This window comes from Triturus cristatus, chromosome 6, assembly GCF_964204655.1.
Source record: "Triturus cristatus chromosome 6, aTriCri1.1, whole genome shotgun sequence".
Taxonomy (NCBI): Eukaryota; Metazoa; Chordata; class Amphibia; order Caudata; family Salamandridae; genus Triturus; species Triturus cristatus.
The window spans coordinates 788,818,250-788,845,451 of record NC_140589.1 but is presented as its reverse complement, the minus strand read 5'-3'; the positions used below and the strand labels follow the sequence as shown (position 1 = coordinate 788,845,451).

Genomic DNA, 27,202 nt, shown 5'->3' with positions numbered 1-27,202 from the left:
ACTTGCCGAACAACCATTGAACGCAAGTTCACCAACACTCACTCCACAGGTTGTCACACCACAGAAACCATCAATAAAAAATTATGTGCAATTTACGTCACAGAGATATGATGCGTGCTTAGCTTCACAACTCTTCTGCATGCCCTAGACCCCACAGGCTTCGCATACAACTCAAACACACACAATACTATATGATGTATCACCATCATCCAAAACTACTCATAGTTATGTGCTTTATAGGAACCCACATCCTCAAACCCATGAAGTTCTTTACCTGCTACCCCCCTCATCTGTTCCCAAACAATCTCCTTCAACCTGAGATACAGCCTTCTGGGAGGAGAAAAGGCTTCAAGGGTGAACTCAGAGACCTTCTCATCATATCATCCTCCCCAGCCCTCAAATTCCACCCCTCATTGCTAATAAATTTCCCAGACAGTGCAGCCATCCTGATTCTCCTCCACCAGAAACCAACCAGACACTATCACCAACCACAAATCACCAAGTAATAATGCAAACAGAAAGTATTAATTGTAATACATAAACACAGTATATAAATTGCAGAGCTTCAATTATTTAAAACCCTAATAGTGATATAGGTAGGAAGGCTTCTGTCATACAAGATAACAATAAAAACAAACAAAAGTCATATTACTGCAATCAAATACAGTGAACGTTAATGTTAGAAAAGATGCAATGATCAGTCATAAATTTTAAAAGTTTTATGACAATTCTTTCAAGAGGAATGAAGCTCCTCCAGAAAGACTGAAAATTTTCTGAACAAAATCAGAATTGCAAAAGTTCTAATAAAGGTAAGCCGGAGAGCAACTATGGCCCCTGAGGACCTTCAAATATCACTTCCAGTGGTACCCCAACATTATAGAATTCACTTTCTATTCATACCACTTGGCCTATTCTTGAGAGTTCAGTGGACTGTTTTTAAATGTTTAGTCACGTTAAGTGCAGACGCTAACGGATGTGGTTGACAGAGATTTCCAATCATTCACCTTTTCTAACCTCTCTATTAATTAGTCCATCGAAAGTTGATCAGACTTAGAAGAGTTCATTTATGTCGATTTATTGGACTCAGTAATAGGTAAATGGAATTTTATGTGGCAAAATTATGAGCTATATATACTCTGTGGACACTGCTTAGGATATATGTGAGACTACAAAAAGTTACAAGTTCATTAGTATAAACAACCCACTGGAAGTATATGCCAATAGAGGGCATCAATATGCAGCAGGGGTGACTAAATTAAGCTCCTCAGGAAATAAGAATTATACAGAAAGGGTATGTGGCATAATTTGCGGTATTATTAGCTAGCGATTTTTAATCTAGTGTATTAAACCACCTTGTCCTATAGGACTAGCACAAAAAGTCTCAGTAATGGCTTAAGTGGATTTTTGTCTGCACCAGGTATTTACACACAACCAGCGCCTTTCAAATGAGGGCTTTATGAATGGTCTTATGGTTTGTGGTTGTCCCTAAAACAACTTACTTTGGCTTATCCTTTAAACAAGGCTTTTTTAGCTAACCAGAATTTTGACATAAGTAAGACTGTACTGCCTTTCTATATCCACAGTCACAATAACTATTTGGGATTTGGGCAAAAGTACTGTCTCCCCGATAGTGATATACCAGGCCAGGCCAGGTTATAGAATCCCAGCCTCATTAAAAGAGCAACCTGGCTTTGGCACTCCCCTGCTCTTGGTCCCTAAGGTGGAAACCATATTGCTGGATAAATCATCAGCATCAGGCAGCTGTGCAAACTGTTTTAATCTTGAGGATGTTGGAGTCAGCTAACCTGGCACGTGCCCCCATTGGAGTAAAAATATATTTTGCATCCCTGAAATTCTGCAGATGCTTCCTGTATCCAGGTGTTAGTATCACCTCTCATTTAATTCAGTCCTTAACAGTGAAGTTAAGTTAGGACCTGCATGGTAATGGACGAGCATCCCTGCCCTGAGTGACCCAGCTGCATGGTATCTCGATCCCTGGTAATGATTTCTGATAATAAGAAAACAAGGATCGTGCATGTGCTACTGTACAGAGGCATGTCTCAATGTAATGCAGTTATATTCGACCATGAGGGGTGTACTAGGTGCTACCCTCTTAGGGGTAGAGGGCTTCTGCCCTTACCAGATTTGAGTGACACGAGCGCGGTGATGGCAGCTTATTGGTTTTGTGTTTAGTAAGGATCGGTTCCGTGAACAGGCCTTTTTACTTGTGTCACTGGAGTGATGATTACTGTCCCACTCATGTAAAGTTCCGCTGCCATCAATCAATCAATCAATCAATCATAGCATATGCAAAGCACACTACTTACCCGTGAGGGTCTCAAGGCACTGGGGGTGGGGAAAGTTGCTACTTATCGAAAAGCCAGGTCTTACGGAGTCTTCTGAAAGTCAGCAGGTCTTGGGTCTGCTGTAGGTGGATGGGGAGGGTGTTCCAGGTCTTGGCGGTGAGGTGGGAGAACGATCTGCCACCGGAGGTCCCTCTTCGGATGTGGGGGACTGTGGCGAGGGCGAGGTCGGCGGAGCCGGACTAGCGGGTGGGGGTGTAGTAGCTGAGTCGTCTGTTGAGGTATGCTGGTCCGGTGTTGTGGAGTGCCTTGTGTGCGTGGGTGAGGAGCTTGAAGGTTATCCTCTTGTTGACGGGGAGCCAGTGCAGTTCTCCCAGGTGGGGTGTGATGTGGCTGCGGCGAGGGATGTCGAGGATCAGGCGTGCAGAGGCGTTCTGGATTTGTTGAAGCCGTTTCAGGAGTTTGGCCGAGGCTCCTGCGTAGAGGGCTTTTCCGTAGTCCAACCTGCTGCTGACAAGGGCCTGGGTTAACGTTCTTCTCGTTTCGGTGGGGATCCACTTGTAGATCTTGCAGAGCATGTGGAGGGTGTTGAAGCAGGAGACGGCGTTGACCTGCTTAGTCATGGAGAGGGTGGAGTCGAGGATGACCCATAGGTTGCGTGCGTGGTCGGTGGGTATTGGAGCTGTTCCCAGTGCGGTCGGCCACCAGGAGTCGTTCCAGGCCCAAGGGGTGGATCCGAGGAGGAGGACCTCTGTCTTGTCCGAGTTCAGCTTCAGTCGGCTGTTCCTCATCCATTCAGCGACGGCCTTCATTCCTTCGTGGAGGTTGGTTTTAGCGGTGTGTGGGTCCTTGGTGAGGGAGAGGATCAGCTGGGTGTCATCGGTGTAGGAGATGATGTTGAGGTCGTGCAGTCAGGCGACGTGGGTGAGCGGTGCCATGTAGATGTTGAACAGCGTTGGGCTGAGGGATGAGCCCTGGGAGACGCCGCAGATGATCTCGGTGGCTTCGAAGCGGAAGGGGGGAGGCGGATGCTCTGTGTTCTGCTGGAGAGGAAGGAGGTGGTCCAGTCCAGGGCCTTCTCTTGCATCCCAGCGTCGTGGAGGCGTGTGCGTAGTGTGCGGTGGCAGACCGTGTCGAAGGCAGCTGACAGGTCCAGGAGGATGAGGGCCGCGGTTTCTCCGTTGTCTAGCAGGGTCCTGATGTCTTCGGTGGCGGCGATGAGGGCAGTTTCGGTGCTGTGGTTGCTGCGGAACCCAGATTGGGACGGGTTCAGGATGCTGTTCTCCTCGAGGTAGTGAGTCAGTTGTGTGTTGATAGTCTTCTCGATGACCTTCGCCGGGAATGTGAGCAGGGAGATGGGCCGGATGTTCTTGAGGTCCTTGGGGTCCACCTTGGATTTCTTGAGTAAGGCGTTGATCTCGGCGTGCTTCTAGCTCCCCGGGAAGGTTGCTGTCTCGAAGGAGATGTTGATGGCTTTCCGGAGATGGGGTGCGATGGCGGTGCTGGCTTTGTTGAAGATGTGGTGTGGGCAAGTGTCTGACGGAGATCCGGAGTGGATGGTGTTCATGATCTTGATGGTGTCGTTGTCGCTGATGTTGGTCCAGGAGAGCAGGCGGTTGGTGCAGATGGTGGTCGTGGGGGCAGAAGTCTCAGTGGTTGTCGGTGCGGTCATGGCGTTGAAGCTGTTGTGGATGTCTGCGATCTTGCGATGGAAGAAGGTGGCCAGTGAGTCGCACAGGTCTTGCGAAGGTGGGATGTTGTTGGTGTTGCAGCTGGGGTTGGTGAGTTCCTTCACGATGTTGAAGAGCTCTTTGCTGTTGTGTGCGTTGTTGTCTAGGCAGTCTTTGAAGTAGGCTCTTTTGACTGATCTGATGAGGTGATGGTGTCTGCGGGTGGCGTTCTTGTGGGCTGCATAGCTGTCCGGTGTTCGTTCATGGAGCCAGTTCTTCTCCAGCTTTCGGCAGGTTTGCTTGGAGGCCTGGAGGTCGTCAGTCACCAGCTGGCTCTCTTGCTGGTGTGACTGTTGGAGGGTGTCTTGAGCAGGGCGAGGGTGTTGGCACAGTCGTCGATCCACTGTCTGAGGTTGCGGGTGGCGGTGGGGTCGGCAGGTAGGCTCTGGGCGAGGGTGGTGGTTAGCTGGTCTTCGGTGACTTTGCTCCAGCGGCGGCAAGGCATCTGTTGGGTGCGGTGGTGTGGAAGGTGAAGTGGATGCAACGATGGTCGGTCCAGTGGAGTTCGGTGGTGTGGTTGAAGGAGACGTGGGGGCCTGCAGAGAAGATGGGGTCAAGCGTGTGTCCGGCAGAGTGGGTGGGTGTTATGATGAGTTGTCTGAGTCCGAGGTTGGCTAGGTTGTTGATCAGGGTGGTGGAGTTGGTGTACTAATTCACCCTTGGCCTACCTAGTGACTGTGGGTAACACTGCGCAGTTTGTGATAATTGCATGTGCATGCTGGGATGCATATGTGCCTGTGCATTGTACATAACATGGAGGCCTGTGGGTTGCATTTTGGCAGCCCAGGACCTGGAAAGGCCAGTAGAGGTGAGGACTACAACTCCCAGATAGGAGATGTAGGTTGCTCACATTCCTGAGGGCTGGAATGGGAAATCACATATTGGAGCAAGGGGAGCAGAACATACTCTGTGCACATCAAATGTCTCTTTGATTCCAGGAAGAGTTACTGGTCAGTAGGGCATTGGCTCATTGTCAGGTGAGATGGTGAAACTGATAAGGTTAGGAACAGCACACTTTTTGTAGTTGAAGGTTACATGTAAGGAGCATGTATGCTAGGCCTAGCATTTAGCTCCTGGCCCCTCTCTGCCTTTTATGGCACTGAAGGATCACAGGATGAGGACAGAGGGGAAAGTGTAGGCCTTTTTACCTTTGTGAGGAATATTCCAGTGGAGACTGACAGCCAGGTATGATCCCCAGGTACTCCCTTGACCTGTGTTGTGGGTTAATCAAAACTGGAGCTGCTCCAACTGTTGCAGATTGTCCCATTGACAAAGGACAAAATAGAGGAGAGAGTACTTCACAGAAGACAAAACCCAGAACAGGAATATAAGAAACAGACACTAGATCTTGTTCGTGTGTGGAATTGGACAAGTAGTTAATCAGTGTCAACAGGATAACACCTTCAAGATGCTACAACTAGGACTGGAGATGAAGGTCTGCTAGTCTCCCAGATGGGTGAGGGGCGCATTACCCAGGAATCCAAGAACACTTGTCCTGTGCTTTAAGCACCAGACTTCTGCCTGCCAAAACCAGTGTGTCCTGTGAGGGGGAGGAGACAGCCTGGGGAGGAGCAAGGCCATGTGGGGATCCTGGCAAGTGGATTCCTGTAAGTGAAGTGTGAGGAGCTTGGTTCAGTCAGGATCGTTGTTGTGAGAGAGAACCGTCCCCCCTCTTGTGCCAGCCAGGGACCCGGTCATGTCCACTGAATTTGCAGACTGGCATTCTGCACAACCAACATTGTTGGTGCCGCAACCTTGCCTATGAATCATATATGCCAAGAGGGGGCCACTAGGACCATTGTAGCTATCACCCTGGACAACTGACATCTTTAGAGCTGTCATCCATCCCTGAGCCCCCACCGTATGCGATGATGTGGCCGTTAGGATCACTGAGGCATCAGGTGCTTCAGAGGAGTCCACCCGACTATCAGAGGGACTTGAGATCAAGAGCAAAAGCCACCCTGAATCATCCCCACTGCCCCATTGCCTTGCCATGATCTGCTATGGCGAAGCCTCTTGCTGCAACCGGAAACCATCACAGACTGTGACTACCTCAGCGTGCTACTCCCACTGACTGCGGGAAGGCATGGTGCAGCTCACTCATCATCGGAGTACAGGAAGGCAAACCCTGGCTCCCAAACACTTCTTCAGGCCGCAAAAGGATAAGACTGAAGAAGGGCAGGCAGGACTTTTAAGACTTGCATGAGCCCGGCATATTAATGCCATAGAGAACTGAACTTTCAGGGCCAAAAAGAGACTTTGTTGAGCATTGATAGTGTGGGAAGCACCTGTAGGATTGCCTCAAGTAAACCACCAGGAACACGTTTGTTACCATGGAGGAGGGACGGCGAGAACCCAGGGAAGAGAGGCGAGGAAAGTGCTACACTACTTGCCCTGAGAGTCTTTAGTCTTTAGTGTGTCGGATTATTGGGGCTCCCTGTTTGTATTCTGAGCCTTGCGCCTTAACCTTGTACATACCTCTCTCCGAGAAGCCGTGGACTGATTGACCTGCGCTACACTGAGAGTGAGCTGCTGATGGGGTGCTACTTGGGCGGTTTCTCAGGACTCATACTAGGTCGGGCCCTGGGATTGCAGGACTAAATGGCCACAACCCCCACAGTTGGGCCTAGTAACCCCTGTTTGCCCCATGGCCCTCTGAAAAAGGGTTGTGACAAGTGATGAGCTATTCATTTTGTTAATTTGGTTAGAGGTTAATTTCCTTATTGTTAGGAAACTCCGTGAGTTAAAACTTCGCTGCTTAGACCTGTTGTAATTTGCACGTAGCATCCTTAAATGCCAGCAAGCATTCCATCCTTCCTATGTTGTTACACGGAATACCATCAAATTCGGTAACAGTGACAATTGGTAATTACATTCATAAAGAAGACAAAAGCGTGGAAAGAATCTAAATATACAAATATTATAATTAAATATTATAATAAAATATTATTAACACTGAGGATCACGCTCTAAAGCTAGTCGAGGCTTCCTTGAGGACAGTGGTAATGCAGATAACTATGGAGCGGGAACAGGCAAAGAAGAAAGGGCTGACATAACCCTCACAAGGTTGTAACTTATAAATAAAGAGGGGGAACACACATGTGAACCCTTCTGATCATAGAAACAACTAGTGTGCAATGCAAAAGGATTTCACAGGATAACGGAAATAAGTTGGGGAAGGGAAATAGAACAACCTGGTTTTGTTTAGTTTGCTATAATCATCTTAAAAGTGTGCTCTTTGATTGTTTAAATCAACTTCCGCATTAGTACCGTGCTAAATGATAATGCATATATACAGTATACATGCCATTGTGCCGAGACTTGTAAAGTAACTACTAAAGAGATGAACAGATACAGGACAGTGATCAGTCAGAGCTTAACTGCGATTTAATATGTACTGGTTACATGTGACACTGTTAAATTGTAAAGATGAAGACTTTAAAAAAATGCGAATAAAGAGCAATATAAAAAAAAATTAACGCTGACCATCCCCACACAACAGAGTCGGTGCAGCAAAAGCCACCTTTAATTCAAACCATAAACTGCCAAAAAACCCAGAGAGCCTGGCTCCAGTTATCAATTCTAGGAAAGGTAAATCTTCTTTTCAGAATGTAGCTTTGGCACAGTGTCCAGGACCTTGTCCTTGAAGTGGTCTTGGATCTGGTTCTGTCTCCCCCGATGGATACAATGGTACCACCCCGGCTCCTTATCACATCTCTTTACACATGAGGATCATTCACCATGTTTCGCCTTCTTATGTCTGAGGGTACTAAAGATCTGCTGCATCCCACCCTATCCCTGGCCTAGCTGTATTTCACTCCTTGCAAGCTAAGATAATCTTCATGGCATAGGTAAGCTCCTATAATGGAAACATCAACAAACCTACCTGACTGAGATGTCAGCTATCTCTGACTGTCAGAGCAACACAGAAGCAATTATCTGACTTAGCTGGCTAAATATGGGGGCAATTATCCATGCTCAGAAGAATGTGGAACTCCATCCACCTGCAGATAAGGTTGTCCCATCTCGGATGCAATTCAGAAAAATACCTAAGAACCGGGTTTCAAATGCATTTCTTGTCCAATGCTCTTAGGCATGAATATGTTGGTTCTTGGCAAGGAACAGTCACTAGATTCTAGGAAACTATATGCACCACAAGCAACTGCTCGCGCTCCTCTTTTTCCTAACTCTTGCTACCCATATCAAGGTCTCTCCATCCCAACCTGAATAGGTTGAATTTGTTGACATACCTGCCTCTTTTATTGTTAATCTCTGTTTCAATTTATATTACTTCACTCCTTCCAGAAGATAAGTTTTTAAACTACAACAATCATTCACATTAAAGCGAATAACAAATAATGTACCTGGAATCAATGAATTAAAACTCATTACTATTATCTCAAAGTAGCATATGAGAGAATCATAGGGTAAGTGACAGGAATGACCATTCCGTTTACACCTTTCTTTTTGGATTTATCTTCATATTTTGAATCTTTTCTATGGCTCTAGATCCCAGTAAGCAGCATCTAAGCTCAGTCCAGGATGCAGTGAGATTGAGTCTTATGTTTATGGTCATAGGACCGGATGGGTTTGCAACATCTTGCTTGTGTACTGTCGTTAGGTGATCCTGTTGCCATTACACTACAAGGAATTCTCTGAAAAACGTTGGCATTTGCTATTGTTACTTTTTTATGAGGCCCTTCTAGAGTGCGTTTGCTCGGAAATCTCATGCAGAGTGTTAGATCATATGATGTATCCCATTTGTTTAAGTATAAAGTGCTTATTTAATCTTTAAAAGTCTTCAGTGGCATGCAAGTGTATTCTAAATTTTACATTGACAGTCAATTATCAATAAAGAAATTGAAATAAATACTAAATTGCTTTTAATGCATGACTATTTCCATCAGGTTGAGTACATTCTCTAGGATGAATTGACAGCACCACAGTAGTTGAATCCTAAAATCAGGGGCATTTTGCAAAAGGATTAAAGTATGACTCAGCACTACAAACCTGCTGCATGTTTCCATAGAAGATGCTGCCTTGATTTGGGGCATGATAGTGGTGATCCAAGATTTCCCCAGTTGTGTTGACTTGAGGACTTCCAATCTGATGTGTCTGGGTTGCACCAGGAGCCAACAATTGAGAGAAAAGGGCCGGGCTAGACATATAGTTCCGATGCCGTGCCGATGCGTCCTGGATAGTCATGCCCTTTTCCATACTTTCCACCGAATTTACATTATTGTTCATACCAACATTGTGAGGTGAGTAAGAAAAAGGAGTGCCTTGTTCCAGGAAGGAGCCGTAGCTGTTGTTAGCCCACCCTGCATGTGATGGGAACTCCATAGTTTGGTTCGTTGCTGCACTTGGTCTTGCCGAGGAAATGTTGTTAGCCCATCCAGACACATGGGTATCGTTGCTGGATGCATCTGCCGCCATGTTTTCATTTCTAAACTCCATTTTAGGAATGCACATTGTACCCTGAAGCCACACATCCGGTCTTTGAAGGATGGCTTGGGTGCAGGCCAGAAGGTCCTCCCATGTTCTGTAAAAGAAAGTACATAGTTACAGCCTGAAAACACAATGTTCACAGTGGATAACAATTCTGAAATTGAGGGATGAGGTTTTATTTTGTTATTGAATGTATGACACCAGAAATAAAATATTGATAATTGTGCCAATAGTCCTGTGTGACTATTTCCGTGCTATTAAGGAAATGTTTCGATTCAAAGTTGTCTTTATGGACAGTTTATCACAGACTCTTGAGTAATGCAATTTCCTTTCACCACAGGATTAATTAAGTGATTGAAGATTTTCCAATAATGAATAAATGCCTTCTCCAGATGCATTCTGGGATCTGCTAAGCACAGTTAGAATAGAACAAGACACAAGTCACTGTGCTCGTGTCAATAAATGTAGAGGGATGAATCGAGAATAAATCATTAGCGGAAGGTTTGAAAAAAGCAGGGAACAAAAATTGGAGATTGAAAAAAGTGGTCCAGTTGATGCTCGAGCGCACTGCTACCAGAGATAATTGTTTTCAAATGCCTTATAAACAAAGGGTAATGCCTCACCCCACAGTCATATAACTAAGGACAGCAGCAGAAGTGCAGGTATGCATGCTTTTATCCAATACTACCAAGACTAGTATTTGGGAATCCTACATAATGTTTCTACTAAATTGCAGGGCTAACTAGCCAATTTAGAACTGATGAATCTTGCCCTAAGCCAAACACGCGCCTTAAAGATCAGAAATCGTAGCCCTGGAGATAAATTGCATCTCTGAATCTCTGGTATAAGAAATACAGGTATATATGAGCTCGACCACTTCCTGGGGCTAATTAATCAGAAATAAGAAATGATGGCACCAGCTTAAAGACAAGCAATAAAATAGTTATTACCAGACTAATATTATCATTTATTCCTAAAACACCCATTCAGTCGTGAGCATATTGGGGCAAAAAACACAAACGCACATTTGAGGAAAAGAAAGACCACAAAAAAGGTTAACTTTTCTGTAGGTGTTTAGAGGACACTATTCCACAGATAAGGGTCCAAGTGTCATAGACAGCGACCTCCCATACGGCAAAGTCTGACCCTTGGTACATAAATAATGATTGTACATTAGAGCATAATGGTTGAGAGGCCTATTATCTCGCACATTTTTTTTATAACATAGGTTTTTGAATTCTATATTAAATCCTGAATGCAGTACTTAATTTGTGAAACAGTGCCAGTGCCCGAAGCTCTGCTAATAAGCCCGTGCAATTAAACATCAGCCTGCCGAATACCAGGACCGGTAGTCTTCAGTCCACTACCAAAGTCTCCCTGCCCTTTTTCTCACTCTTGAAGGATCCTGCTTTCTGTTTCTGACGGTTTGCCGTCTTTTTCTTTCTCCGTCTTTCCGAGCTGTGTTTTTCCCTATCTTGCTCTGGTAAATATCTAATATGGAAAAATAAGTGCCCGTACCCCCTACCGCCAACCACCAATTCTAATTAAGCACTGCCTGAGTGTAATGTAGCCGGCTTCAAATAGTACTCTTTGGGGCATATTTACAAACCCCAATTGCCATAGGAACATCATTTTTTACGATGATCCTGTGGCGATAGGGGCTTCGCCTTATTTACAAGGCAGCGTCAAGCCACTTAACGTGGCTAAACGCTGCCTTGTAAATAAGGCCCCCTTTCACGCTATCCTGAGCGTGAAAGGGGAGGGCAATGGATGTTGCAGTGGGCATTTCACCGCAACACCCATTGATTCTGACGCTGCCCCCTATTTACAAGGGAGGAGTACATAGAAGGCAGTGCCGGAATTAAGACCACGGAAAATCTGACCTCACCCTGGCGCAACGAGGAAAAATGTTTCATTTTGCCGCATTTTTGCTGCTTTCATGAGTGCTGCACATAAACAATAAAAAAATTTAAATGCCGTTTTTGCAACTTCTATGTGTGCTGCACTAAGCAGCACACATAGAAGTTAGAAAGAGGAATTTCAAGATTGTTTATGTGCAGGAAGGGGGACCTTCCTGCACATAAACAAGCTTCCCCTGCACGCAGACACACTTGCACTATGGTGCAAGGGTGCCTTTGTTGGCGCTAGGCTGCTAAGTGTAGCGCCAGCGCTGGGGGAAACGCAGGGCTGCACCATATTCTTGTAAATACGGTGCAGCCCTGCGTTTCTGAAGTGGTGGAGAGAGGTGTTAAGCCAGGAAGGCTAACACCTCACTTCCCTTGTAAATATGCCCCTATGTTTACTAGGAAGCTAATGAGGCCTACTCCTGGCCTCTGATAAGTGGTTGTTATTTCCGTAGTCTGGTAGTCATCCTTTCTGTGAAGTTTTGGCTTAGTTGTAGACTGTGCATCATTTCCAGTCTTTTCTGTTTTTTACTATGTATCAGTGGTGTCATGGTTGCTCATTAACTCCTTTACTTCTGTCTTCAATACAGAACTGTTTGATGTACAAAAAAATACATCAATCCCTGTCTTGTTTCCTAGTACATCCCTATATTAAGATCAAATGTCTACATTTAAAAAAAAACACTATCCAACCGTTTGCACATGAGTCTGCCGAATTATGTGGCTATAAATGAAATAAAGAAGTAGCTGTTGACGGTAGTTTCTTAAACTGAATTTTTGCAGATTTCAATTAACAACTATCATTTACTGACATGGAAATACAACTATAAAACCGGTAAGAAAGACGCTGCTTCTTTCGACTTGTGGCAACCATTAACAAGCATTTACAATGCAATAGGTCTCCCATTACCGCAAGTTTAAGCTATTGGCATTGTAAATGACAAATCCTATTATTTTTGTTTTGTGTTTTAAAACATAAATAAAAGGCATTGTCATTTACAAAGCCAATAGCTTAAACCTGCGGAACTGTGAGACCTATTGCATTGCAAATGCTTGTTTTTTTTGTGGCAGTACAACTTCTGAACATTAAAGTGATACCACCGAATTTTCATTCTGTTATGTTAGAGCGCTGTACTGCCAGGTGTTGCATTCTCCGTTCACTCGTTGAGGGAAAGATGTTTTGGGTGCTTGTGCATTTCAAGTACGACAGATTATCACAATAACAATAAAGGTCATTTAATTTCTCCAGAACACTTCTCATGGCTCCTGGTCAGCAGAAGTGCTTGTTTATTACACAACCCTACAAATGTAACATCAACAACGTCTAATATCCATAATGCCTACAACGTTGCAAATGTTTGCAGGGCAAAGTACATGCTGTACTGTGATTTAGTTCATTTCTAAAAAAATGTAAAACATGAATCATAATTATGCAGAAAAAACTTTGCAGAAAAGGGATCATTGTGACATGTGTCATACAAATCAATAAAATTAGCAGAAACGCTTATGAAAATGTCCCATTATTTCAACAATGCGCAGACACGGGTTGAAAGTCAGTCAGATAAAGAGTGCGCTTTAAAGTAACACAACTGAGTACGTGCAAAACTGTTTTTTTTTATGCAAGGCTTGATTTCAGTGCAGTACACGATCAAGCGAGGGTAAACAAGAGATGAGCAGTCCTTTTCACTTGTGCCTCTGATCTGTGGGAAACAATACCCTGACGACAGAGCCGGTCTCCCCAAACCCAAGGAATATGCCTCCTTTTCCTGCTTTCCTTCACCCCGCATGTTGTTACAACGCGGTTGTTACAACGCAATACCATTACCCCGCAAGTCGTTACAACAGCTGGATGTTGGAATAGTATAATTTTCTACTACAACTCCAGTCTGTGCGGAAAGTAGAGAATGTGTTGGATTTTAAATCCAACACCTTCTCCCCCCCTCCACAAGACGTTGTAATGACTTGCAGGGTAATAGTATTGCGTTGTTACAACGTGGTCGTTGTGACAAAATGCGGGGTGACGGATGCGGGGTGACTGATGTTTACCAACCCAAGTCGGTTAAAAACTACTTGCTGTAACAAATAAACTTCTGAAACTAAAAAGCTGAAACTTGAAAAAGACCCGAAATCCCACAGTCCTCCATTTGAAATGAAACACAGCAATAGAATTAAACAAGCTGTCGCCATTGCGCAAAGGCAGCCGCTTGTTTAGATTTGCATCGCGCTTTCACTTTAACAATAGCTGCCGCCCACACAGCACTAGCGGGGTGGGGCGGCAGCTAGTGTAAAGTGAAAGCGCAATGCAAAAATAAACAAGCTGTCGCGATTGCCAAAGCCGAATGAAAAAAGTAAAGTGCCTACCGACTAAGGACGGAGACAGTGTAACACCGCAAGTAAAAGATCCAGTCCTGATGGGCAGTCACAAAACGAAACAGGGCGATAACAAGGAGGGACTAAGAAGCCTCATTATCAATCGAAAGCCAGCATTTACCATGGACAATGACACCAGCCAATGAAAAATATGGGCGTGGCTTCCACACCACTTCTACAACATACCCTACTACAGCAAGCCTCACAGAGCAAACAGTGCTTGCGCTGCAACGTTAGGCTCGACCTAAAAAAGCATCTTGGACCCCATAATGAAGGAACCTCTTCAGCAGTATGTTCAGACTCCAAAATTGGTCAGTCTAAAGCATATGGATGACAAAGCATTGGTCAGCTAATTTCAGTACATTGCTCTGCTCTGGTGTAATTTGCTGACGGTGCAGTGGGGAGTATATTTTGTTTGATATCTGAGCAACATTTCTTGCAAAAAATGTGCACTCTACGTTGCCAATTAACTGGTTGAGGAGCGTGTTTACTTAAAATAAAATACTAGTTTTGCCAGGAACAGAGCTATGCCACAAATGGGGCCAACAACCATGCCCCTGCATCAGGCTTGGCCGTCTTCTTTTTACCGTTTAAACTCCTTTCTATGTCCAAAGTCACTCATACTAGGGCCTCTCCATCTACACCATAAAATACCTGGACAGAGGGCAATGAGATAGAGACTGTATTTACATATTTATTTTCGTTAAGGTATTTGCCCAAAAGGCCTTTACATTTAGTAAGTTATAGAAAGATAACATATAAGAGAAAAACAAGCTCGCCAATTAATTGTTTTTTGAGTTTGAGAATAGGGCATAAGGTAAATGCTGGCAGTTGCAGTATGGAATAGAATTTTGACTTTCACAGAATGGGCCACGGTCGAGGTGAGTGTTCCAAGTGGACCGCATGTAACTTGAAATTGTGCATCTTGATTCTGTATCTATTGGGAATAATTGCTCATTCTCCGATATTGCTCCCACTCTGAGCATGATTTACAGCGTGGCTGACAGGGAACTCCATCACAAATGTGATGGAATACCCTGTCCCCAAACCCTTTAAATGAGGTGGGTGGACCGTTGGCTCCTCATTAGTTTAAGCCCCTGTTGGCTTTCATTGACTGAATGCGTCCTATGAGGGCTTGACGGAGTAAGGGCAGTCACAGTAAGGGCATTGCACCATTCTCCCTATTTAGGAAAAAACTTTCTAGGTTTTGGGAGCATTAGTTACTTGTTTTTCAATAACAAACTCCCACTTTGGGAATTTAGGGGCATATTATCAACGGCCAGCGATAATTATCGCTGGCCGTGCTTAGCGATAATAATATTATCGCAGGCTATCTCTGGAATGTATCGCCCTGGTAGCGCGTTATTAACAACGCGTTTCTCTAGGGCGATAAAAATTCCAGAGATAGCGAGTTTATCGCCCTTTTATTGGGAACATTGCTTGGTTTCCAGCGATGTTCTCTGCAAAACGGCGATAACCTTGCTGATACGACCCACAGGATCGTATCAGCATAATCCACCCCCTATGTTAGGGATGGCTAAGTCAGGATTTTAGCAGACATTAGATTTTGGCGAAAGCGGCCGTTTTCGCCAAAATCTAACGTCTGCTAAAATCATGTGGGCTGCCTTGTAAATATCTCGATGTAAACATCAGCGATATTTGCAAGGTAGTCCATCCGGGGTACGCCCAGTAACGCCCACTTTGCATCTCATTGGAGATGCAAAGGGAGGCGTTTGGAAAAAGGGTGCTAACATGCGATTATGCATGTTAGCACCCTCTTGTAAATAGGGCGCTGATTTTATCTCCACTTTTTGGGCTGTGAAAGCCAAAAAAAGCGGAGATAAAGCCCTTGTAAATATGTCCCTTACTTTTTAAAAACAAATACTTTGTTAATGTTTGGTACACAGATGTCAAAACCAATACTGACCGTCCACTAAACTTTTTGTACTTCGACAGGAACCACCATGACAGCAGTTCCTAGCAAGGCACATAGATCACCGCTGGGCCAGCAGCAATCTCTAAACCTGGCAGACAGTAGTCCACCAGGGAAGCACATTTACTGTCCTTCGTCACCCTGATCGATTGAGTACTATCCGTTAAACTTTAAATCTGGCTCTTTGAACCTGGACTGCCTCCCTTCAAAACAAAATTGAGCAAAACTGGAAAGCTATCCAAAAAGCAATCAGTTGTTGACCTTGAATATGGTTAGTATTGTACTGTTGTATGGTTTAGCACATGGGTACTCACAAACTTTCTCCCGGGGGCCAAATTTACAGTGTGGTTTGTGGCAGAGGGCTTCACCGGTGGGGGCGGGGTCAGAGGGGGAGGGGCGGGGCTAAAGCAAAAAAAATGTGACCATGAGGTTGAACACAGGTCCCTGCAGCAGACGCCTTCGTCCACTGAGCCACCAGACCCGGCATACACACATCTCTCTCTCTCTCTCTCTCTCTCTCTCTCTCTCCCCCTCTCTTTCCCACCCTCTGTCTCTCTCTCCCTCTCTGTCTCCCTCTCTCTCCCTCCCTCCCTCTGTCTGTCTCCCTCTGTCTGTCTCCCTCTGTCGCCCTCCTTCCTCTGTCTGACTCCCTCTGTTGCCCTCCTCCCTCTGTCTCCCTCTCTCCATCCGCCTCTGTCTCCCTCCCTCTGTCGCCCTCCCTCTGTCGCCCTCCCTCTGTCTCTCTCTGTCTCCCTCCCTATATCTCCCTGTTAGAAATGGGATTTCTGGTTGGCTAAGGCTTGCGCCAAAGCCAGGCAGAAACCACCACTCTAGTCAGGGCAAGGGAGTTACACGCCAAAGATAACCCCTGCTCACCCCTTTGGTAGCTTGGCACGAGCAGTCCGGCTTATCCCGGTGGCAATGTGTAAAGCATTTGCGCACGCACACAGCAACAACACCCTAGGCCCACCACAAAGGAAACTCCACACAAGGTTATATATAAAAAAATAGCCTTTGTATTATAATAAACACATTAGATGATAATCACATAATATACACTGTGCCAACTGGCACTAGGCAGAATTTTACAGGGGACTACTTACACAAGACAGGGCCACATGGACCACTGTCAGAATTAGCACAAATCACCAATCGTAAATGTAGAACATATACCAACTGGAACACAAATTATAACTGTAAAGCGCAACCAGTAACTACTGGCGCAATAATGACCTCAGCATTATCACAATAGAATCAGGTATAAAACCTATCCTGTATACATCACAGGGGCATAAACACATTATGCAATCTCTCACAAGTCTAACGCATCAGACCCTACCTCCTAAGTATAATTACACTAGGGGCGTACATCACACAGGGAAGTATAATCTCCCTAACATAAACCTAAACAGGTAAAACAACCTCATAATCATAAGACCACATTTAGAGGTATAACACAGGGTGCGTAAAACATACTACATGAATTACATTTCCTAGCACCAAAATCACATTAGGGCCTGGCGCCCAATAAACCTAACAATCCCCACAGCCCCCCACTGGCCAACTGGCCATCGCAAAGGAGGGGCTCAAATGCCCTGTGTCCCAACAGTCAGGGCGCGCTGCCAAAGCAGCGAAAGTCAAGGGTGCGCAATCTGCGCAGGCCTAAACGTTGCAGCTGGCACTAAGTGCTGCTCAGCTGTGAAGAGAAGAAAAGGGGCAAAAGGAGTGCATCTCACTTCTAACTGCCAAAAGGACTGTCCCCAATGTACTGTAACCTAAACGGTGCAGCTGGGACTAATTGCTGCGCAGCTGGGAGGACCAAATGTTGGCCCTGGGCACACACTGTGCCCTCTAAACAACTATACCCAAGTTGGAGCCACACAGGGCTCTAAAACAATCATGGCCGCAACTAAAGTCCCAGCTGCCCTCTAGCAAGCGGGCCAGCTGTGGAGGGGTGGTCACACAACAGGGGAACAAGCCTGGGCCCCCCTGGGCCCGTCTAGAACAATTAGGGCCATCGTGGGCTACACGGGGCCCTGAGCAATCTCGTACTAAACATAACTGGTCCCCCATTGTTGGAGCCATGTAGGCTCTGAAAACAATTATGTCCCGTCGTTGGAGCGGCCCGCTGCTAGGCAAGCCGCTCTTACTCTGCCTCTCCCCACCCGGACTCACTCTATCGTACTTTAGAATTTGGGACCGCGTAGGAGGCAGGGCCCTACCCCTGTCTATCCCGGTATTAGTGAACCGCGAATGGTTAATGCGGTATGTACAAGTGCTTTGTGTAACGTTTTAGCTATGAATGCACTGTGTATACGCTATTATACATCACTACGTGGGTTCCATTTTAGAGCGGTGGCCATCTTATGGTTGCCCTCACATAGGCTACATAACATGAAGCAAATACGGGCCTTTTAGAGCACATGTGCCTTCCTTTGACTTCTCTGTGACCTGGGCAGCTTGGCTCCGCTGCCCCAGGTCAGTCCGGTCTCACGAGCTCCCCGTCCTCTAGCCACCTGTGATTAGCATCAGGGCTTGACTCACCATAAAGTCTTTTCATCCTACACGAGCCTCCAGCTAATCTCTTTCTCACCTGACTGTTCCTGCTTTATGGCTTGTTTTCCAAACAGGAGATGCTCATGTTTATTGGGGCCTATCGATATCTGATGTGGGATCTGAGCCTTGCTGGGTAAATAATTGCGGGCTGGCTTAACTGGAATGTGGGATGGTCATCATGACTCTGCCTTTTCGTTTGTAATGTATACATGTAATGGCCATATCGTAAACTAAGGAATGTATGCCTGAAGCAGGATATTCTGTATTTAAGAAGAAGCCCGTTTCTGTGATTTTCAGCAGTCTCCTGAGAACATACACGCTGTTGTACTTCTAGGATACCTGTAATTGGTCTGCCGCCAATAAATTGATCTTTGACTTCACCCAGAAGACTCTGTGTTTCTGTAGGTCTGAAACAGGAAGAACCCCGAAGTCATAGGGTGTGTTCCCCTGCACCGCTGGGCTTAAAATACCCAGTACTTCAGCTGGCGCCCAACGTGGGGCAATTTCAGCGGTACCGGTCCAAGCCAGAGGTTCGTGAGGAGCTTCGTGTGGAAATTCTGGAGGAAGGCCGCCACTTCATCGACCCCTGCATGTCGACGTGGTCCAAAAGTCTTTTCTGCGAGGTTCTCCGTGTCCCGACGGCTACGAAGGACTGCTGCCCTGATTAATCGCCCTGTTTTGGACCCTTGACGAGTTTGGTAGAGCGAAACAATCGAGAGAGTCTTCTGGTGACGCCATTGATCATCGATATTCAGTTAAGTATAAGTGGAGCGTCTCCCAATTTGTTTGGTATCCTTCGGGATAATTTTGGTTTATTTGGAGTTTGCAAACCCCAAAGCCAGAGGACTCGTGTATTCACGAGACTATCGTAATCGATAATCCTTTGAAGTTTGGAACTAGACTAGTGAGCGAAGATGCCTGGTGCTAGTGTATTTGGTAATTGGTTTTGTTTGAGTTGTAGAAGGGATTTCCAGTTAGAGGATTCATGTCCGGTTCCTCCAATTGGAACTCCAACTTATGAGCTTTATGTAAAACATGGCGTGGGCCCCATTGCATATAATGAAGTATGGATCCGATACACCAGAAAGGACGGTGTTTTAAAATGGCCCCAAAATGGTAGTTTCGATACAGATATCAGATAATTTGGAAGTTAAATTGTTTAAAAAGAAAGCCCGGCCGGCGATGTTTGATTCTTTTCGCCTATGGCGAAAGGAAGCCAAACAGAAGGAAATTAAGCTAGCGAAGAGAAATAAGAGAGAAAGAGGTATGTCAGTGATGCAAGCAGCTGTGCAATTTAAAGATAATGAGGAGGAACAAATGAAGGAACAGTTACATAGGCAGCGCAAACTAGGGATTGATAAATGTTACCCTGTTTTGTCACCCCTTGTGCAAGATGAGACAAAAGAGAAAGAGAAAGATTCCCTAATGTCCCATTTGTTAAGCTCGCCACCCCCGTATGCGCAAAATGCCACCGCACCTCCACAGCTTGTAAATGCGCAGCCTCCAGTAAATATGCCGCAAGCCTTCCCACAGCCGCCAGCTCCTCCTCAGCTGGCTCCTATCCCTGCAGTGCAGCCCTCTCGAGGGCCGTCAGTTTTGCTACCTGTTACCCCCGCGCTTCCTGCGACTTTGCCTAGCACGCCAGCGGCTTCCCCTGGCGCTCCTTCTTGCACTACCCAGGTACCTGTATCTGAATCTGTTTTTCTTCCCTCTGTCTATCCCCCCGTTGTCGCTTCAACTTCTCCTTCAGCACGACAACGACTAGCTAATGTAGTGACTACTTTAATGTCGCCTCTCTTTGGGTCATCTAGTGCGACCCCTGGTTTACAACGTAAGCAATTGCGCAGTCAGCTGCCTGATCCTGAAGAGAAAAAGGTATTAGATCATATGGCGCGTAGGTGGATTATTTTTTCTTCACTCTATGAGGTGGAGTCAGTTGTTGACGTTTTTCACCAGTGGGATACCCCGAAACAGAGGTATGTGTTCGAGAAAATGTGTGAAATCCTCTGTGAGGAATTGGATGATCATGGTAGAGATCCAAACCCGCAGGAGTTATGTCGAGTGAGATTCGATTTTGGAAAAGGCACGATTGTGGGCCCCGATGTGAATAAAGCAGTTGCGACCTTATTATCTTTGAGGAATGATGATTGCCAGCAGTCGTTGTTTGAGCAGGATTTCCCTGTGGGGAAGAAGGTAAAAGCGCGCCAATATCCGATGCGTGAGGTTCCCCCAGTTTGGAGACCTGCTGATCCGAATGCTAATCCACCTGTCTTAGCACATTTTCAGCGTGTTTGGGTGCATGTCCCATGGAAGCGATCTGAGGTGTTAGCGCTTAAGCAGACATAGCCTGACCCCCGTAAAAATCCTGCAGGATATTATAAGGAGTTATCACAAACTGCAGAATCATGTGTCATGAATCTAGCTGATATAGATATGTTGTTTGGGAATGTGGTTCCACAGCCCTTATGGGGATCCATTCGTAATGCAGATCATGTTGCGGAACTAGGGGACACATGGGCTAATATCATTGCCGCAGACACTAGACAAGTTGGTGGTGCAAAACCTGAGCCCCTCATAGCAGCGCTCCCTGGTAGAATTATTACCTACATGAAAACTATAATGCCTGCGATGCGCGTAAATTGGGATAAACTATCCGCATGCAAGCAGAAGAAAGATGAGACAGTGTCCGATTTCTTCACCAGGTTTGAAGAAACGTTTATCGACCACAGTGGTCAAGACATGAGTACTGAAGGTGGCCAACGCTTATTTGTTGATAAATTTGTGCAGAATCTACTTCCCGAGTTGTGTAAGAAATTAAAAGACTCAGAAAGTTCTTGGGCTGTTTCCTCTTCAGCGCAAATACTGGCTACTGCACAGTATTATGAAAATAGAGACAAAGATGAGAAGGATAGAACAGATAAGAAAACGAAAGAAGGTCCTTTTACAGCAGGCCTATCCGCCACGTGGAGGACAGAATAATTATAGGCAAACACAAGGTATCTATCAGCAACCCCAACAGTTTCAGAATAATCAGCAAATGAATGGGTATTATCAACCACGAATCCCTGTAGGTCCCAACCAATGTTCATATTGCAAAGAGGAAGGTCATTTTAAATATAGTTGCCCTAAATTAATGCAGCGTAACAGTAATGCGTATGGCGCAAGAGGTAGAGGTGGTCAGCAAGCTCCTAGAGGCAGAGGACGTGGAAATGTTCCCCAGAACGTGCGTCCTCTTCCGCCTCAAAATACCATAAATAGCTTTGATCAGCAAGCCAACGCGACTGGTAATACAGCTCAGTACTACAATAATGATTATTATGCAGAAGACGGCAATGTAGAAGATAATGATTACTAGGACAGCCGTAGACAGAGAGAGGGAGTTGTTTCAGTGCCAGTGGATCAGAGCGGACCTTATGTTAAAGTAACTACAGCAAATGTAACAGAGCCCTTTCTGCTGGACACTGGTGCTGCAAAGAGTTCAATCATGCATTCAAAACTCCCTGGCGCGCCTTTGTCTGGCGAAATGAATGTCTCAGTAGGTTTTTCTGGCGCCCCAGTTAGGAACCCGATTTCTAGTCCTATGTCACTTTCTGTTGGACCTTGTGAGCTAAAAGCACCCCTCATCCTAACGACAGGTTGTGGTGAAAATTTGCTAGGATTAGATTTGCTAAAAAGATTGCATGCCACGCTGTATTGTTCTCCCTCAGGAGTACAACTTACATTAGGCAAGAAAGTAATTTCCCCAATGTATTTGTCTAAAAATGCAATGCCACCTGAATTGTCATCCCTTCCGGATGTCCTTTGGGCTACTGGGCCCAATGATGTGGGTCTCTTGGAAATACCGCCATATGTGGTAACTTTAAAGGCCAATGTCAGATTGCCACGTATTCCCCAGTATAAGATCTCCAATGAAGGTCAGAAAGCGTTGTTAGAAATTGTCAGCGATTTGATTAAAAAGGGTGTGATTGAAGAGACAAGAGGCAACGTTTGCAATAGTCCTGTTTTACCTGTCTTAAAACGAACGGACCCTTCACAGCCACCTGTTTACAGATTTGTGATTGATCTTAGAGAGGTAAATAAGATTGTTGTGCCACAGTTTCCAGTTGTCCCTGATATAACTGCCTTGTTAACTATGATTCCAGCCTCTGCTGCATGGTTCTCAGTGATCGATTTAAAGAATGCTTTCTTTAGCATCCCTATTGCAGAGGAGAGCAGAGACATTTTTGGCTTCAGTTTAGGAGGTCGCAGCTTCCGCTTTAAACGCGCTCCTCAGGGCTACTGTGAAAGCCCATCAATATACAGCCAAGCTTTAAAAGCGCAGCTTGATGCACTGGTTTTACCTAGTGGCGCTATCCTTATTCAGTATGTTGACGATTTACTGATCGCCGCGGATACTGAAAAGATTTGCAAAGAAGCTACATTGTCATTGTTGCGTCATTTGTCTGCCTTTCATCACAAAGTGTCTCTCTCAAAACTGCAATATTGTCGACAAGAAGTGACCTACTTAGGTCATCTCTTATCGAAGGAGGGAAGGAAACTGACCCCAGAAAGAATTCAAGCCATTGCACAGTTGAGTGTGCCAAGAACACAGAGAGAAGTGCGTGCTTTCTTGGGCATTACTTCATACTGTAGGCATTGGATTCCTAATTTTTCCTTGTTGGCAAAACCTTTGTTAGCATTAACATGCAAAGACACACCGAATCCTATTCCATGGTCTGAAGAGTGTCAGAAAAGTTTTGTGGAATTGCGTAATGCATTGTGTTCAGCTCCTGTGTTGGGTACCCCTGACTACAGCAAGCCTTTTACATTGTATGTTCACGAGAAAGATGGTTGCGCATTATCAGTGTTAACACAGCCTTTTGGCGACAGACCGCGTCCATGCGCATATTTTTCGTCAACCTTGGACCCTGTAGCGAGGGCATTGCCAAGTTGTCTGAGAGCCACAGCTGCCGCAGCTATGTCTATTCGACAGTCTGCTGGCCTAGTAATGGATAATACATTGATTGTTATGGTTCCGCATGCTGCGGACACATTGTTAAACAGGACCAAGACGCAGCACTTAACTAGTGCGCGATTATCTGGATATGAGCTGACACTGTTAGCAAATCATATACACATAAAGAGATGCAACACGTTGAATCCAGCTACACTATTACCAATTCCAGCAGACCTAGATGAGATTGAGCAACATGATTGTCTGTTCAGAACAGAAGAAGAGACAAAAGGGAGAATAGATCTTAAAGATACTCCCCTAACTGAGTGTGATGGTACTTTATGGGTGGATGGTTCGTGTTTCAAGCTTCCAAATGGTGATACGACTGCTGCATATGCTATCACGACTTTGCACACGATTGTGGAAACTGCACGTGTGCCACAGAATTCGGCTCAAGCAGCAGAATTAATTGCCCTTACGAGAGCATGCGTGTTGTCTGAAGGAATGAAAGTGAACATATATACGGATAGCCAGTACGCCTTTGGCGTGGCTCATAGTTTTGGGCAATTGTGGAAAGAACGTGGGTTCCTGACTTCGCATGGAGCTAAGATTCAGAATGGCAAGTTGGTGAATGATCTCCTTGAGTCGCTGACCCTACCATCACAAGTTGCGATTATGAAATGCAGTGCGCACAAGAAAATCACTGATGATGTTGGTCGTGGTAATGCGTTTGCTGATGAAGTCGCGAAAGAAACAGCAAAAGATGTAAAGACTCGAATGTATGTTGCAGGCCCTGCCAGATGGGTTGGTGATGTTGGAATGTGTGAAAACACAATAGAGAGTGTAAAGTCCCTTCAAGCTGAAGCCACAGAGAAAGAGTTGAGCAAGTGGAGAGAAAGTATGGGTAAGTTGGATGAGAATGGTTGTTGGATTGATTTGTCAGAACATAGGCGATGGTTGTTACCTGATGCATATGTGCTTCCAGTGGTTACTATGGCACATGGAATGGCACATATCAGTACGAAAGGAATCTGTAAGTTGTTGGCTCCAGTATGGCAGAATGCTGGAATTCCTAAGTGTGCAGAGAATGTGGTCAAGAATTGTATGGTATGCTTGAAGTACAACCCTGGTAGGGGAACCCCAACTCCAGTTGGTCATTTTGCGCCTCCATCATATCCATTTGAAGTTTTGCAGCTAGATTTTATCCACATGGAAAGATGCAACAACCTGAAATATGTATTGGTGGTTGTTTGTGCATTCTCAAAATGGATGGAGGCCTATCCTCTAAAAGATAACACTGCTCTGTCCACAGCCAAAGCCCTTGTGAAGGAATTTCTCCCCAGGTTTGGAATGCCAAGAATGGTGTGGAGTGATAATGGAAGTGAGTTTGTGGGTAAAGTGATGAAGAATGTGTGTGAGGGACTAGGTATAAAGCAAAAGTTCCACGCTGCAAATCACCCCCAATCAGCTGGATTAGTAGAGCGCTACAACGGCGCTCTAAAACTTAAATTGGCCAAAATCCAGGCGAGCACCGGTCTTAAATGGCCTGACGCTCTGCCTTTAGCACTCCTATCCACAAGAATGACCGTGCACTTACGAGTGGGACTTAGTCATTATGAGGTTGTTTTTGGCCGCCCGGCCAATGTATGGGGTGTGCCAAGACCTACGAAATTCAGTGAAATCGAGCATCCAGTACTGCTTGATTACTTGTATGATTTGACGGTTAAACTGCGTGTTTTACACCAACAGGTGCATGATACTCTCCCCCCGGCCTCTGAGGCTCCAGGACACCCCATTGACCCTGGCACGTGGGTGCTCATCAAAAACTTCCAGCGGAAAAGCAACGATGAGCCCCGCTGGATTGGCCCTCACCTCGTACTACTGTCTACAAGATCAGCTGTTCGAGTGAAGGGGAAGAAGAACTGGATCCACGGCGCCCACGTGAAGAGGATCCCTTTGCCTCTGCCGTATGACCAGTGGGTCCAGGAGGGTATCGCAGACTCTGAAACAGACACTGTACCTCGTTTTGTGCCGTTCAGTGATGCACGCATAAAAGGCACAACTTCAGCACAGGAAAGTGACGATATTTTGCAAGAAGCTGTGCCACCGTCAATTCGATTGGACACCACAGAGCCTGAACTCTTGTTACAGGATCAAACAGTACCTGGCCGTTTCCATTACAATCTAAGACCAAGGCCTATGGGTAAATAAATATTCTTTTTCTTTTACCTTTTTATTTTTTGATAACCAGAGCTTTCCCATCTGAAGGACTTTCTTGATTTTTGTTTTTCGAACCACCATCCGGGTTCAGCCGCAGGGTCGCGGTGCCAAGACTTTGGGGTACAGGCCGAAGACGTTAGGTCGACGGTTCTGGTTGGTCTAGGGCGTTCCCTGGACTGACAGGCGTACTCCTTAGCAGAAGATACTCACCCGCCGCGAGCGGCACGATTAGAGGATTGAGTTTTTTAAGATGGAGAGACTCACTGAGGAAATGAACTTTAAAGCAAGAATATGTAAAATAATGAAGAGCAAACGTTTTGTATTTTTATGCCTGTTCGTATTATGTAGTATGGTAGTGTTTACTGTAGGATTTGTATTCTTCTCCTCTCAAGAGCCCATTGCACCCACTATACAGCCTATACCTCCTCCTACTGTCTCCTCACACTCTTTTCACCCTCTGCCTGAACACGAACAAGCTAGACGATCAGAGTTTGTGAATAACTCGTTTATTCAGCTCCTGCACCAGCACCAACTAGTCATGAATACAACCCATTGCTGGGTGTGTGGTTTAATGCCACATACCATTAATAAGGGTATTCCCTATCTAGTGCTGCCGTATAGTTACAATGGATCGTCATGGGCATTCTAGACCATGTTTCTCTATGCACTAGATGCGTACTCCCCGCGACAACCGCGTTCCATCAGACCTAGCACCAATAACAAAGCTTTAATGAAAGGAGTTGCCGATATGAGCAGAGATATCGACGCATACTCATCTATTCCCAAGGAAGAGTTGAGAGCTTATGTAGGGTGGAACGCGACGGGGTATAGTATTAGTCTGGGTGAAAGACAGCGAAAAATCTCATCCCCAATCTGGGTCGTACCCCACATAGGTCGGTTCTGTTTGCAAGGTAATGGTCAGAATCCTAGAGCTCAACTGGGAAGAAGTGACTGTACTGAAACGTACACTTTCCCGTCACAGTTTTCCCCTGCGTTTTTGGCTGCCAAGGGTACATATTTTATCTGCAATGACCGAGCATATACATGGTTGCCCCCTGACTTCTCGGGCACATGTTATATTGCAAATCTGCTACCGCCAACATTTACTGCCGCCTCTGACAATCACAAGACCAGAGTTGTGAGAGGTGTGATTAGTAAGGAGGATACTGCCGGTCAGGAAGCGGGAGATTTCTTTTTGGGTTTCCTGCCGTTTTGGGGACCTATAGTTAATAGTAGGAACCTAAGACAGCTAACTCGTGTGGTTGAATCCACTGTTAATGTTACGGCTGGTGCCCATGGTAATTTGACAGCTGAGCTCCAAGCGGATCGCCTCATGACTTTGCAGAACCGCATGGTTCTAGACGTCATACTTGCAGACCGCGATGGGGTATGTAAGGTTATCCAATCCAGTTGTTGCATTTTCATACCAGACAATGCTCCAACAGTTTATCAAGCCATCTCCAAACTACATAAAATATCTGAGTCCATACACGTGGACAAAGGAGATTGGTCACTGGTGGGGTGGTTCTGGGAACTGATATCTGCCTGGGGTTGGAAAGTTCTGATGGTCATTGGAATGATCTTAGCCATCCTTTTCCTTTTCTGTCTGTGCGTATAGTGTGCTCCTGCGATATGTGGCCTCTGTGCTACATTATGTGTAAGGAAACCTGTATCGAGGGACGAGCTAAGTAATAGGATGTTGCTACAGCAACATCTCCATGACTTCATGAATATTGACCTAGACTCGGATTGAAATGAGTATAGTTATTGCCTATGTAAGGGCAAAAGGAGGGTCTGTCGTACTT

The 27,202-nt window shown here is 45.5% G+C and overlaps 1 protein-coding gene across 2 annotated transcripts in view; it reads right to left on the bottom strand.

Moving 5' to 3' along the window:
* LOC146817881 (uncharacterized) overlaps positions 1–27,202 on the bottom strand; it is a 415,767-nt gene that overhangs the window by 376,075 nt on the left and 12,490 nt on the right. For both annotated transcript variants that reach the window (XM_085611368.1, XM_085611369.1), the window contains exon 2: positions 9,044–9,575. In XM_085611368.1, the coding sequence (XP_085467494.1) occupies positions 9,044–9,505 (462 nt within the window). In that variant the 5' untranslated portion in view covers positions 9,506–9,575. The remainder of the gene's footprint in view (positions 1–9,043; positions 9,576–27,202) is intronic.